At 27.4% G+C, this 14162-nt stretch overlaps 2 protein-coding genes across 2 annotated transcripts in view; both read right to left on the bottom strand.

Moving 5' to 3' along the window:
- Window positions 1-3645, bottom strand: part of LOC117176182 (putative pyridoxal-dependent decarboxylase domain-containing protein 2) — a 30198-nt gene extending 26553 nt beyond the window's left edge. Inside the window, exons 1-2 of the mRNA XM_033366280.1 lie at window positions 3531-3645; window positions 3223-3408 (exon numbers count right to left, since the gene is read on the bottom strand). Coding sequence (XP_033222171.1) covers window positions 3223-3408; window positions 3531-3593 — 249 coding nt within the window. The 5' untranslated portion in view covers window positions 3594-3645. The remainder of the gene's footprint in view (window positions 1-3222; window positions 3409-3530) is intronic.
- Window positions 3646-9373: 5728 nt separating this feature from the next.
- Window positions 9374-14162, bottom strand: part of LOC117176183 (39S ribosomal protein L12, mitochondrial) — a 7795-nt gene continuing 3006 nt past the window's right edge. The window contains exons 2-4 of the mRNA XM_033366281.1: window positions 12765-12993; window positions 12537-12674; window positions 9374-9537 (exon numbers count right to left, since the gene is read on the bottom strand). Of these exons, the coding sequence (XP_033222172.1) occupies window positions 9421-9537; window positions 12537-12674; window positions 12765-12993 (484 nt within the window). The 3' untranslated portion in view covers window positions 9374-9420. The remainder of the gene's footprint in view (window positions 9538-12536; window positions 12675-12764; window positions 12994-14162) is intronic.

Raw genomic sequence — 14162 nt, forward strand, 5'->3', positions numbered from 1 at the left:
TTAAAAAGCACAGAAATTAAAGTGGTGTTCAGGATTCACTCGGAAAAGTTTTTATTTTATGGTCTAAGGTATGTAAAAATTTTGAAGTTTCTGTCATCACAATTCAGGTTAAATGATATGAAGATTAAACATCTCATACCAATCGTACCAATCTCACGTAATATCATAGATAAATAAAGTGTAAAAAATTTGACCTTTTATGATTTTTATAAAATAATTATAGTTTCAACTATGATTTACTCAATGAACTAACTTTAATTATAAGTATAATAATAGTAAATTAAAATTATTGAGAAATGAGTATTCTGTTATGCCCAGATGCAATACTAGAAACGATTATCTATTTATGAATAGGGTGATATTTTTTTCTATACGAATATTCAATGGAATATTTTTTTAATTTTTATTAAATTACTAAAATCTTTCTGTATTTTTGGAAACCGATGCAGTTGAATGCTGTTGATTTTTTCCCTATTTACTGTAGGGTGATTTCCCCTACATTTAAAAACCGAGTTGCGAACTCTTGAAAAATTCTTTATATGGTTATTTGTAAATTGAATATTACAAAAAATGCATACTTTAACATTCAATATGAGTGGAGATGAAATAAAAAATTATAGAATTCTTCACAATATTAAAATTTGTTCATTGCAATCTTTAAAATAGTTGGTAAAGTCTACAAAAAATGTCTAAGAATTTCTTTATACATTTTGTAATGAGAGAAAGATAAATTATATCTTGATAAATAAAAAACATTTCAGTAGCAAGATTTCTTCTAAGCAAGATCTTTCTTTCATAACAGACTAAAAGATTTAAATTAATGTTCGCATTTCAATAAAACAACTGTTTTAAAAGAAAAAAGAAACTCTTTTCCCTCACTGCCCCTAATTTTCCCATTAGAATTTTATGGGTTCTAAAAAGCGTATTTAAATCGAGACAAAAATTATAATTTTCCTTTTTTTACATGGTGACATATCCCTAAGATGTTAATTTGATGAACACGGAGAAACAAAGTTTGATTTGAAAAAGTGATTCTGTTTCGAGACAGGCCATTTTTCGCTTTTGAATAATGCTAAATAATAAAATTTACATTTTTTGAAGGTTTAACCATAATGATATTGAAATATATGGTTTTAACGAATATCACAAAAAATAGTTTGATCACAAAAGTCTTTATTTTTAATGGATATGAAAATGCAACTTTAAGGCATTGCTACCATAAAAAATATGATTTTGAACGAAACCCTATAACACGATGTGTATTTGAATTTTTGAGAATTTTCTAGCAAAAAAAACCTCTATTTTCGAATAATTATCAGTGATCTCATGAATTTTAGCACGTATTTCTCAAAAGAAAAAAACACGTTTTTCTAAATTTTATTCAGAATCGTAAATATTATGTGAATCGATCTGAAACTCAACATTTCCCAAAAAACCCCATAAGTGAAAAATGAAGTTTTGCGAATTTTGGGCGCTACTCATATGATTTTTTGCGATTTTCTAAATAAAAATTGTTTTTTATACATAATACACTACTTTTTACCAATAATTATATGTTTACAGAAATTTTTTTAAATGTTGTCAATTTATTTTCAATTTTTTTCTTTAGAGCGAGGGAATAATGAAATAAATTGAACTGCTAGAAAGTTGTGTTTTTTCCTGAAATCTTTAACTTTGCTGTGGCTTTTTAGTCATGAACAAATAATAGATAAACATTAGAGACAATCTTTTTTTAAACAATCACTTTCTGTTTTGTGAATATATTTTACTGAAATAAAAGAGATATTTGAAATATCATTCAATACTTTCTATATGGATCATATTAAATGTAAATTTTCCTTGAAGTAGTTATTGAGGGCCTTTTTGTTTAAATTTTTATTAATATTTATTTTTGGTTCTAATTGAAAAGTACAAAAAAAGCTGAAAATTCCAGAAAAACCCGCAATTTTCTGGCATTACTTTATAAGGGAAGATAATTATAATGAATATTCAATTGTTCAACCAATTACTTTTGTTAAATTGCATTAATTATTACATCTTTTGAATTAAAATGTGGACAAAAAGTGTAAAATTTTAGGAAAAACTACAATCTATCATTACTAAAGGAAAAAGTAGTTACATATAAACAATAATTTCTTTCAAAAATTATGTTTGTTAAATTGTATTAATTTTCAACTTGTTCAGAGTGAAAAGTTGAATCTTTCAGAAGAAATTGAAATTTTCTAGCATTATTTAAAGAGAATATTATTAAAAATGATAATAAAATTTTTAAACATGTTTGTTAACTTTAATTATTATCTGACTCTAATTGAAAAGTAGACAAAAAGCGGACATTTTTAGATAAAATTGCAACATTTTAACATTAATTTGAGATAATATTGTTATATAATAATAAACAGTTTAAACAATTATTGATGTTAAATTTAATTGCTTTTATTCGCCCGCTCTAACTGAAAAGATAAAAATAAATTTAAAAATTCGAAATAACCGTGACTTTCTAACTCCATTCTAAGAGAAAACGGTTAAAAACAATATAAATTGTTTAATCTATTTCTGTAAATATATAATGATCAGTTAAAAATAGTATTTTATGTATGATAAACAATTTGTATTAAAAATAGCAAGAAAAAAATCATAATTAGCGCCAAAGCTCGCAAAACTCAATTTTTCACTTATGGGATTTTTTGGGACCCTATAAAAGATATTTATGGAGATAATATTTGAAAATAAATGATTAATTTATATTCTATACTTAATTGTGAAGAAAAATATTGAGTTGTAGCTCAATTCACCAAATATTGATTATGCATCAAATTTACCAAAATGTATTTTCTTCTGAGTAATACGTACTTATTTAATTACATTTAAGTATAATTTTTTATAAATATTCCTCAAAATATAATTTTTTTTCAGGAAAAAAATTCATTTTTGTTTTGTTTGTATCCAAACAAATTTGAGAGCGATATGCTTAAAAATTATTTAAAAAATGAACCATCGTACTGCTCACACAAAAAGTGACTTTCCATTATCCAAATTGAATTTCGTATTCGCCATAGGTAAAAACCATAATCGATTTTAATTAATTTAATAAAGATGATAAATCGCAAAAAGCCACGTGATAAACAATGAGATTTTGAGACGGAGGAAAGAGCGAATGAGAGCGCGAGATTCTGATCCCTGACGAATCACAATCAGGCAATGGTTCCTGCCAACAATATTTACCTGAATCAGCCCGAGAATTTCCTCCGGACACTTTGGATGTGTCAGAAATCCTGAGGGATTGTTCCAGGTAGATCCTCCGGTCTCGGTACCTTTTTCCACAGCTTCCTCAAGCCGAGAAATAACCTGTGATGCTTGAAATTCAAGTGCACCCACCTCGTTCTCTGTGGATCCTCCTCCAGTACTGACCTGTCAAAATCGCAGAGAAACCCGGGATAACTCTTTATCGTTCTGATCAGGAAATTCAACGAACTGTCAGATGACAGGTCCGTCAAGAACTTTCACTACTTTTAGCACTGTTTTCTACAAACCTCCAAGATATCCTGAGCTAGACTTTCCATCTTCGCTTTTTCGTTTTCAGCCTCATCAGCCATCGTGGCAGTTGTGTATAGCCGTCGTGGCTTCAGGAGCGTCACGCCCGAAATAAAATCCTGGTAAGACTTCTGGATTCTCGGAGATTTTTATTTTCTTAGTTTGGTGCAAAAAAAGGGTTATAAGAACTGGTAAAATAATGAAAAGGATTAGGAAGATGATTTTCATCAACAAATGTCAAGGAAGCATTTTCAAAGATTTATTTACTTTTTTAGGTTATACATGAGGGAATTATCACCTTTTATACGGCCCTTATTTTATCGATATTTTAGCGATAAAGCGCCATTTCTTCGAAAGTGGTTTTAAAAATTATACTTTTTTTCGGAGAAACTTATTATAAAAAATATGTCATTTAAACGAATATTATAGTGTTTATCGAGTGCTGACAAATGTTAAACTGGTTTAAATAAAGGCGCTTAGAACATAACCTAAAAAGTACATTTTCAATCAGAAAATCTTATACAAAAAATTGAAAAAATGAAAAAGACCGTACTAAATATTTTAAATGAATTAGGTTTCATCCGAAAAATCGATATTAAAACATACGATAGAATTTGATTTTTCACCAAAATAGAGTAATAGTGGAGGAATAAAATTGAACAAAAAGGGACAAATTTTCTAAAAGAATTGGAATTTTCTACGAAATTGTTGAATTTCTAACTTATAAAGGAAAATTTCTAACCAAAAATTAAAAAAAAGAATTTCCTAATAAAACATTAATTTTCCATCAACAAGATTAATTGTCTACCAAGAAATAGATTTTTCAACAAATTACACGAACTTTTAATAGATTTTTTTAATTTCAAAGACAAAAGGACGAATTATCTACAAAACGGTTAAATTTGAACAAAAAATATAATTTTTTAACATAAAGTTAATTTTCAACCAAACAGTTTACTTTCCTATCAAATTATTGAATCCTCAACCAAGCCAATAATTTTTTAGAAACAAAAAGTTGCATTTTTTAATCAAAATAATTACATGGATAAGATTAATTTTCAATCAAAAGTGGAATAGTTACACCGTTAGTTAATTAAATTAATTCTCAAAAACAAAGACAAAATTTGAACTAAATAGTTAGATTTTCAACAAAGGAGAAGAATTTTCAAGTAAAATTATGAATCTTAAAAAAATGAATTTTCAACAAGAGTTAAACCCAAAAGATGATTTTCTAAATCTGGAAGATTCATTTTGTAAAAATGGAATAGTTTAATTATAACCAAGTACGTAAATCATACAAAAATGTGAATTTTCGAGAAAATAGTTACATTTTCAACAAAGACGATGAATTTTCCAGCAAGAAGATTAATTTTATACCAAAACAAAACAAAAACAAATTAAAAAACATTTACTTTCAACAAAATGGTTAAATTTTACAGCCAAAAGGATGAATTATCTACAAAGCAGTTGAATTTATACCCTAAAAATATTATTTTTCAACAAAAACGTTTATTGTTTACCAAAAAGTTAAATTTTCATTAATTGCTTAACTTTTTTAACCAAATAGTTCAATTTAAACAAATAATATAAATTGTCAACAAAAAATTGAATTTTCAATCGAATAGTTTAATTTCCCATCAAATTGTTGAATCCTCAACCAAACCAGATTAACTTAGAACTAAAAAGGTTGAATGTTCAACCAAGAAGATGCATTTTTGACAAAAAAGACGAATTTTTAACAAAATACATGGATATTAATTTTTAACAAAAAATAGAATAGTTACATCATTAGATAAAAAAAATCAATTTTTAAATGAAAAAAATACAATTTTCAACAAAAGAGATGAATTTTCAACTAAAATTATAAATCTTAAAAAAAAAATAATTTTCAGCAAAAGTGTTCAACATAAAAGACGATTTTCTTAACCAGGAATAATAATGTTCTAAAAATGGAGTTGTAAAACATTTATTTTCAACAAGATTGTGGAATTTTAGAGCTAAAGGGACGAATTATCTACAAAACGGTTGAATTTTCAACCCAAATATATGATTTTTTAACAAAAACATTAATTTTCAACTAGATTAATTTTCTACCAAATTGTTGAATCCTCAATCAACCCAGATTAATTAGGCCCAAAATGTTGCATTTTTAATAAAAAAGGATGAATTGTTAACCAAGGAGATTAATTTTCGACCAAAAAGATGAATTTTTAACAATATACATTAATTTTGAACAAGAAAATATACATTCATGTTAAAAAAAATTAATTGTCAGCCACAAAAACGAATTTTCAACAAAATAATTAATGGAATATGTAGTTAAATTTCCAACCAGAAATGGATCTTCAAGAAAAAATTAATTTTTCACAAAGTAGATGAACTTTCAAACAAGTAGCTGAATTTCTGCCAAAGATGATTTTTTAAACAAAATAGTTGCAATTTCAGCAACAAAAAATGGAAAAAAAAGTTCAATCAAAAATAGAATAGTAGATTTGTCTTGTTGTGTTCCATTGATTTAGTTCATATTTAAGCGAAAAAACAGGAGAAAAAAGGTAGAAAGTTTATGTTCCTATAAGACAGAAAAACTAAGAATTTTTTGAAATTTATCATCAGAAAAAGTACTAAATATTATTTAAGCAATTTAAAAACATTTTATTTGTATGAGCTTTAAACACTTTTTAAAATATTTTTCAAGTATTTTATTATTTTGGTGATCGGTACCCCCCCCCCCCCCCCCCCCCCAATTCGAAGGTAATTGGTTTAAGAGTTTTTTGAAAATTTTTAACCAATCTTAAGAAAAACCTGAAAAAATCACAGCACTTCATGATGTCAAGAGACAACTGTGAATTTTTCGCAACTTTTTTCGTGCGAAATTCACAATAAAAAAAATTGCAAACATTTTTGCACGCATTAATAAGTCTCCCAAAGACGCATATATCTTAATTTTTCCAGACTTTTTAACAATGTGGACGATATTTAAAAATAACGATAATTGTCAAATTCCATGTTTTCGAAGGTTTCGCCGGATCCACAATATCTCTACATGAATACGTTGTTCAACCATATAATCTAAAGACTTGAAATACTGGCCGGAACATAGAGCTTTTTTCGAAAAATATTCTGACTAACAGTGATATTTTCTATGAAAGACAGTTTACAAGTATTTAAACAATGTTTTTCCCAATAAATTTTGAAAATTTACTCTTTTTGGAATTACTGACACATTTCACAATTGTGAAAAATTTGACAATTAATGAAACAATTAATAATCATTCACTTGCCCCTTTTCATAGGAAAGGTGAAGAAAATTCTAGTTTTTAAAAATGTCTTACACTATATCGCTTATTATTGTTTCCTTATTTAAAAAGTTATACCCTAATTTTTTAAACAATAATAATTTTTTATCCCATTTTTTCATTTACGTTTGGCTAAATATTTTTTCAGACTAATTTTGTATATAAAAGAAAATACATAGTGATTAATAAGCGACATAGTGTAAGAGAATCGACAAAACTAGAATTCTCCCCATCTTTCTTATTGGTTTTATTTGCTTAAATAACTTCAAACTGAATGAATTCCATAAAATAATACATTTCCACGATGATCAGGAAAAAAATGGTGTAAAAAAATGAAAATTGTTTCCAGAAACTACTAATTATGCACGCTTTGATAGGAAAAAATAATATAATTATAAATTATTTAAACAATGGGAAAATACGTTTAAAAAAAGTACTCTTAACATCCATAAATTGTATCATTTATCCTAAAAAAACTGATAGAGATTTTTATCGAATAAAAATAAATTATGTTGAAAACATAAAAAAAGACCGTCTTTAGTCTAAATTTGAAATAAAAATGCTATTTCGCATTTATTTAAGGCATTTTCCTTGAACAATACAAGCTTTTATCCATGTGAAAGCGTGAAGATTAAGTGATTTTCATGATTTTTTTTTGTTGGTAGAAATAATTATTTAAAGATCGGGCAAATAATAATTTATTTAATATATATTCAGCTATATTCACACAAATTTTTATTTAAGAATATTAAAAACTGCATTAGTTATATACATGAATGTAATGACGTAATAAAAAAATTATCCCTCCTTGTGGCAACGATAGATACAGCAGTAAAAAATCATATGAAAGCAAAAAACCACAAATTTTATTAACCTGTGCAACAATCGCTATCGTTGTACCAAGCGGTTTTTTTTTTTTTTTTTTTTTTTTTTTTTTTGAGAAAATGGCGTTGGTTTGAAAAATTAGTTTATTTTTTGACACTTTTTTTTAAGGGTTTGAAAAAACATTAATTTTCAGAATTTTGAAAAACGGCTACGTAAAACCTTAGCCAACATAAGTACAAAACTTAAAAAAAAATCGGTTCATTAGTTTTCGAGAAATTGCTGCCGTGTTAAAAAAAAGTCGTTTTGAGAAAAACGCGTAAAGTTTTCATTGCATGTGAGATAGCGCTAGTTGAAATAATATGTAAAATATTAATACTTACATTAAACTGTCTATTCCTGGACCATATAATGGTTCGTCTTCAGGATTTTCAGCATTGTTTTGACCTTTTTTTATATATTTTTTTAATGTGTTAGCTCGATTGTCGGCGGTTTTTATGCGATTATTATTTCGTTGCACACAGTAGTCTTGGAGTATAACTTCGTCAATTTTCAAGATTTAAAGTTGAAAATTTTTCTACATATTTTTGAATATGTATACTTTAAGAAAATAAAATAAAATCGATTTTTTCCACCAGTCACAGTTGTGTTCCCCCTTAAGTAGAAGGCAACAGTGCAATTAGGGATGATTTAAATTTATTAATTATTATCTATAATGATATTTCAGAGTTATAGTTGAAATAGGAGAGGAAAAATGTGTTTGAAGTGACCTCTCAAAATGTGTCATCGCAAACTTTGATCATTTATTATAAGCAAAACACACTACCGAAAATTATAAAACTTGTTTAGAAATAAGGATTGGTATCAACCTTTTGAAGTTTTCAGTAAAACTGCTCATCAAAACTTATTCAAGATATTCGTCCTCGAAAACCTGAAAATGAGCAAAAAACAATACTTTCAAACTCGCGTATTTCCGAATATACATTTTTAAACAAAAATTTATCTGCGCAACACAAATTCCGTTTCTCAATTCAGCACAAGAAATCACTCATTTTGATCCACATGTTTTCAATAATTTTTTTGGCTTAATAAAAATAAGTTATTATTCTTAAAATACACGAATTAAATCTAGAAATATAAGATATAATTATAGACCAATTAAAAAATTTTTCTAAAATTTAAGCGTAATCGGTTTCAGGTGATCATTCATGGAGTGATCCTGCATTATATCATTTGATATGAAATTTGTAATATTTCAAATGATTGGATCGATTTTTCGTCTGAAAATGCGTAAAATTCCCTGCCAAAAAATAAGTCACCATCATTTCCCAGTCTCGAAAAATTCCCGATCCAATGCTCATCCTGTAATTAATTAAGTGTAATTGTATTATTAACAGGGTTGCCACAATACTTGGAGGACCTGGAAAGCTCATGGAATTTTTAAATTGTGATAGAAATTTGTATAGTCGAACCTATTTCAAAGTCTTAACAATTATGACTTTTGAGAAATTGTATATTAATAATAATGAGAATTGTTTAGACTTCAACACTTATTGAAATGCCTTTTACTTTTTCATTAATTAATAATTGTAGAAGAAATGATTGGTAAATGGCTGGAAAAGTGATAGAATTTTGAAATCATGTAGCAACCCTGATTAAGAAGGAAGAATAAAAACTAACAGAGTTTCGTTGAATTTCATTATTAACGTATCATTATCTCTTACTAAACACCGATACAATAAAATGTGTGTAAACAAAACTAAAGTGCTACTTATGAAATTTCGATTACACCACCAACTTTGATTAACGCCTCTTTTAAGTTCTCAGCTTCGTCCTTTGGTAGGTCAGCCTTTACAACAACAGGAACACTCTCAACGAATTTCTTCGCCTGCAATCAAATCATTATCTCCATGAAAAAATGACACAAATTAGCAAATTAATCTACCCACAATTTCCATATAAGGGTGGTCGCTTAAATCGAGGAAAAAAAATGTCCGGGTTTTCCCGGGTGGCAAACATTTTTCACGGGCCACTGAAATTAAAAATTTCGATCTCAAAAATTTGTTCATTTGAAGTGATACAAATTGGCCAACAAATTAGAGCACTCAAGATGGATTTATTGAATTTTAAGCTTTTATAAATGAAGCTTCAAAATCTTGGATTTTAAACACTTGTAACACGTTTCGAGTGAACAATTTTTAATTAAATTTCGTTAAACTATAAAACTTAAAAGTATGAAATTCTATAAACTGAACAGTTAAAAGTTTTCTTTAAAAAAAAAAAATTAACGCTATCATTTTCCATGTTCTACATTGACAAATGATATGAAAAATTGAACGATTACAATTTTGTTTTAATTAGAAAAATTATTTTTATTTAAAGTCGTTTCAAATTAATAATAATTTAATTGTTACTTATACATAAAAATTCAATAATTTTACTTACTTATATAATTTTTTTTAAATGAACAATTGATTTTGTAATGTTCGAAGTCTAAATTTAGCGAAACAACTGAAAATCCCCGAAAAATAAAATTGCCGATATTATAAAATACCCTAATCTAAATAATTAAAAAATTATTTGAATGGTTAATAGATGATAAAATAACCAATATTTTCATTACATAAAAGTACCATATTTTGTTTAATACTGTGTACTTCATTAACAATTTTTTAATTTCTTAAATTGGAGAATTTCATCAAAAGTGTTCGAAATTTTATAATTTCGGAAATTTTACTTACTAAAGGAATGTTCTGTTTTTTCCGTAATTCATTAAAATTAATCTCTTTTGGTAGAAATGTCATCTTTTTTGTTAAGAACGCAACTGTTTGTTAAAATTAAACTTTTTTGTTTGAGGATTCAAATACTTGGTTGAAAGTTAAACTAATTTGTTTAACACTAATTTTTCTGGTTAAATATTCGTCACATTAGTGGAATATTGGAATATTTAAATATTTTGTTGAAAATTTCTTCTTTTTTTTCAAAATTAATTTTTTTAACCGAAAAATTAAGTATTACATTTTTTTTGTTAAAAACTTATCTTTTTTCTTGAAAATTCAACTAATCAGTTATAAATCCACGTATTTGATCGAAAATTTATTTTTCTATTTGAAAATTAAACGTTTTTGGTTAAGGATTCTACTAGTTTTTTTTTTAATTCGTCTTTTTTGGTATAATTTAACTACTTGTCTGGAAGATGAACTACTTTATTAAAAATTAATTTTTTTTGTTGAAGATTCATCAGTTTAGTTGAAAACTGGTATATTTTATTGGAAATTTAACTATTTTTCGAGAATTGCTTTTTTGATTAGAAACTAATTTTTTTACCGAAATATTAAATATTCCATTTTTTGTCATAATTTGACCTTTTTTAATGAAATATTCAATTATTTGATTTGGAAATTCATGTACAAGGGGTGGTTCAATAAGTCCTTAGAATGACCAACATATGGCGCGCGAATCGCTCCAAATCATCTGAGTTTACGTGTTTTTATAACCAATTGAAAAAAAAATTGTTCGTTAAGAAAAATGGAAAAAAACGAGTTCAGAGCGGTAATCAAACATTTTCATTTAAAGGGTTTAACTCCATATGAGATAAAAAATGAATTGGACTCAGTCCATGGCACATCTGCCCCTGCCAGACAACGAAGACGTCATTGCCTCTGTAAGTGCTTATTTTGAGGAACTTCCGAAAAAGCACTTTTCTGAAGGATTAAAAAAACTTGAAAAGCGATTGACCAAGTGTATAGAGCTCCAAGGAGATTATGTTGAAAAATAAGGAAAAATTGTTTTTATACTTCATTCTAAGGACTTATTGAACTATCCTCGTATTTAGGTTATAGTTCATCTTTTTGTTTTGGAAATTCATGTATTTGGTTGAGTATTCATCTTTTTGGTGGAAAAATTCATCTTTTTTTGTAAAAATGAAAGTGTTTGTTTAAAGATTATTCTCTTTTTTTGATTCGAGATTCTAATAATTTGTTGGAAATCTGTTTTTGTTGGTTGAAGATTCAACTACTTGGTTGAAAGTTGAAGTGCTTTGTTGAAAATTGAACTATTTTGTTGAAAATTTAATTTTCTGGATGAAGATTCATTAATCAGTTGAAAATTGGTATATTTTATTGAAAACTTAAGTATTTTGTCGAATTGCTTTTTTCATGCAAAATTAATTTTTTGTCCGAAAAATTAAGTATTCCATTTTTTGTCAAAAAATTGATATTATTTAGTTGAAAATTCAACTATTTGGTTTGGAAATTCATGAATTGTGTTGAAAATTCGTCTTTTTGGTTTGAAAATTAATCTGTTCCGGTAGAAATTAAATTTTTTAACTCAAACTTAAACTGCTCCATTTTTGGGGTTAAAATTGACCATTTTTAGTCGAAAATTCAACTGTTTGGTTTGGAAATTCAGCTAGTTGGTACAAAGTTGAATTCTTGTTAAAATTTCATTTTTGTTGTTTTTAAAGATTCATAATTGTAGTTAAAAATTACCTAACTTTTAATGTTAAAAATTATTAATTATTTTTTTTATACAGATTCAGTGTCATCTTATAAAATCAGTTATTGTTCAATTATGAATATTTGAACTACTGTATTTTATCAAAAAATTTCAATTTCAAATGCTTTTAATTTTTAATTGTTCAAGTGTTCATCTAGGATAACAAATGAATTTTAAAAAAGTTGAAATTAAACTTATTTTAAATTCAATTACATCATGTGATATGAAATTTTAAAAATTTCAAGTGATTGGACAGATTATTAATCCAAAAATTTGGGAAATTTCTCGTCAAAAAAATTAATTTGCTCTCATTTCCGATTACCCGGTTCGGCGGCCATCCTGCATATACATAAAATCCTTTGAAAATTCAATTTCCTATCAACATTTTACCTGAACGAGATTTGTTCCAGGAAGAAGGTTCTTAATTTCCTTAATGAGCGCTACTTTTTTGCTGTCCTCAAACTTGACGAGCTTAACAGTAAATGCACTTTGCACAGCCTTTGGAGCTTCAGGTTCATCATCTTCTTGCTATAGAAAATGTACAATATTCCCATTTATTAAAAAAATATATTTGTTAATTTACCTAAGAAAAAATTAGATGATTAATTTAATTATTACTTTTGGAGCAGCTGCAAATCCGCCCACTGGCATAATAGGTGCATCTGGGAGATTTAATCGCTTTTTCAGAACATCACTGAGCTCTGCAACCTCAATCAGCGTTAATCCTGTAATATCTTGTGCTATTTTGTCGATCTTAGCACTCACTGGCTTATCCACACCTTCAGGAACTGGAATTGTCATTTTGTCCGCCATTGAAGCAGATACTTCATTTTGACACACTGCCATGCTAAAAAAAAAGTGGAGCATATTTTTATTATTAAGAAAGGAACCAGCAAAAAAATCTAGTCAGAGAATTCGTCCAAGCCTTTTGGAAAATTTCTTCTAGTTTTATAAACTACAAAATAAAGGAGTGTCAATGCAATCCACAGAAAGCCATTTTCCATACATTTTGAGAGTTGCTGCAAAAGTCTAAATTCAAAATTCTAGGACATTTCCAGGTTGACAAATTTTTGTTTAAATTCGAATCAAAACTTGAACTCCAATCAATTTTAAATCTTTGCACTGTTTGCAATATAATTTCCCCGAAAATGGTTCTAAACCAAGGGCGGAAATTACATACACACCTGTTTTTTTTTCAATGCTGTTAAAGTGCCCTGATTAATAAGCATTAACTAATAAGCTCACATTGAAGGAAAATGTCAATTTTATAAAAGGATATTGCAAAGAATGGCAAATTGAGATTTTCCCGAAAAATTGGAAAATCTCAGGAAACAATAATAATTTAATTTTTGTGCTCATTTTCAAGTCCTTAGAATATACCCTAAGATAGTAATATTTTAATAAATTTAAGTAATAATTATAAAAATATTATGAGAAAAAAATGTTCATGTTAATATTATAAAAAAATGTGGTACTTCGTCAACAGCAAACAAATAGGAGTGTACATGATTTCCGCCAGTACTGTACGCACTGTCCAAATTTATCTCTAGTTTTCGTGCATATTGCTCTCAAATTTGTTCGAACCCAAAAAATAAAATTTTTTTTTATTACACCATTAAGCCATTTCCCTTTCGAGGTAGGCGTGACTCACTCGGCAGGGGAAAGGAGTAGTGTGTGGAAGGGATAGAGATTTTTCAGATTGATCCAGAATTCTCGTGCTATTTAAGTAAATAACACGTTCGTTCCGCAACACTGCTCCGACCCAGGTTGCTGATCAATCTCTCTAGCAATCACCCCAAGCGAAGAACCTCACGAAGTCGTTATGTAAGGCTCCCCACTTGGGTCCATTAATAGCCAAGGTTTTTGTTTCAGGCGTCATTCACTCTACTGACACTCTTTTTATTAACTATTTGTCGACATACTTTCCTGTCCTGGCATACTTCTCTAGCTTCTTTTATGTCCATGCATTTTTTCATGCAGGCTCTCGTGTTTCTGTGACTTCTTATGTCTCTTCTA

Source organism: Belonocnema kinseyi, chromosome 7 (assembly GCF_010883055.1).
Source record: "Belonocnema kinseyi isolate 2016_QV_RU_SX_M_011 chromosome 7, B_treatae_v1, whole genome shotgun sequence".
Taxonomy (NCBI): Eukaryota; Metazoa; Arthropoda; class Insecta; order Hymenoptera; family Cynipidae; genus Belonocnema; species Belonocnema kinseyi.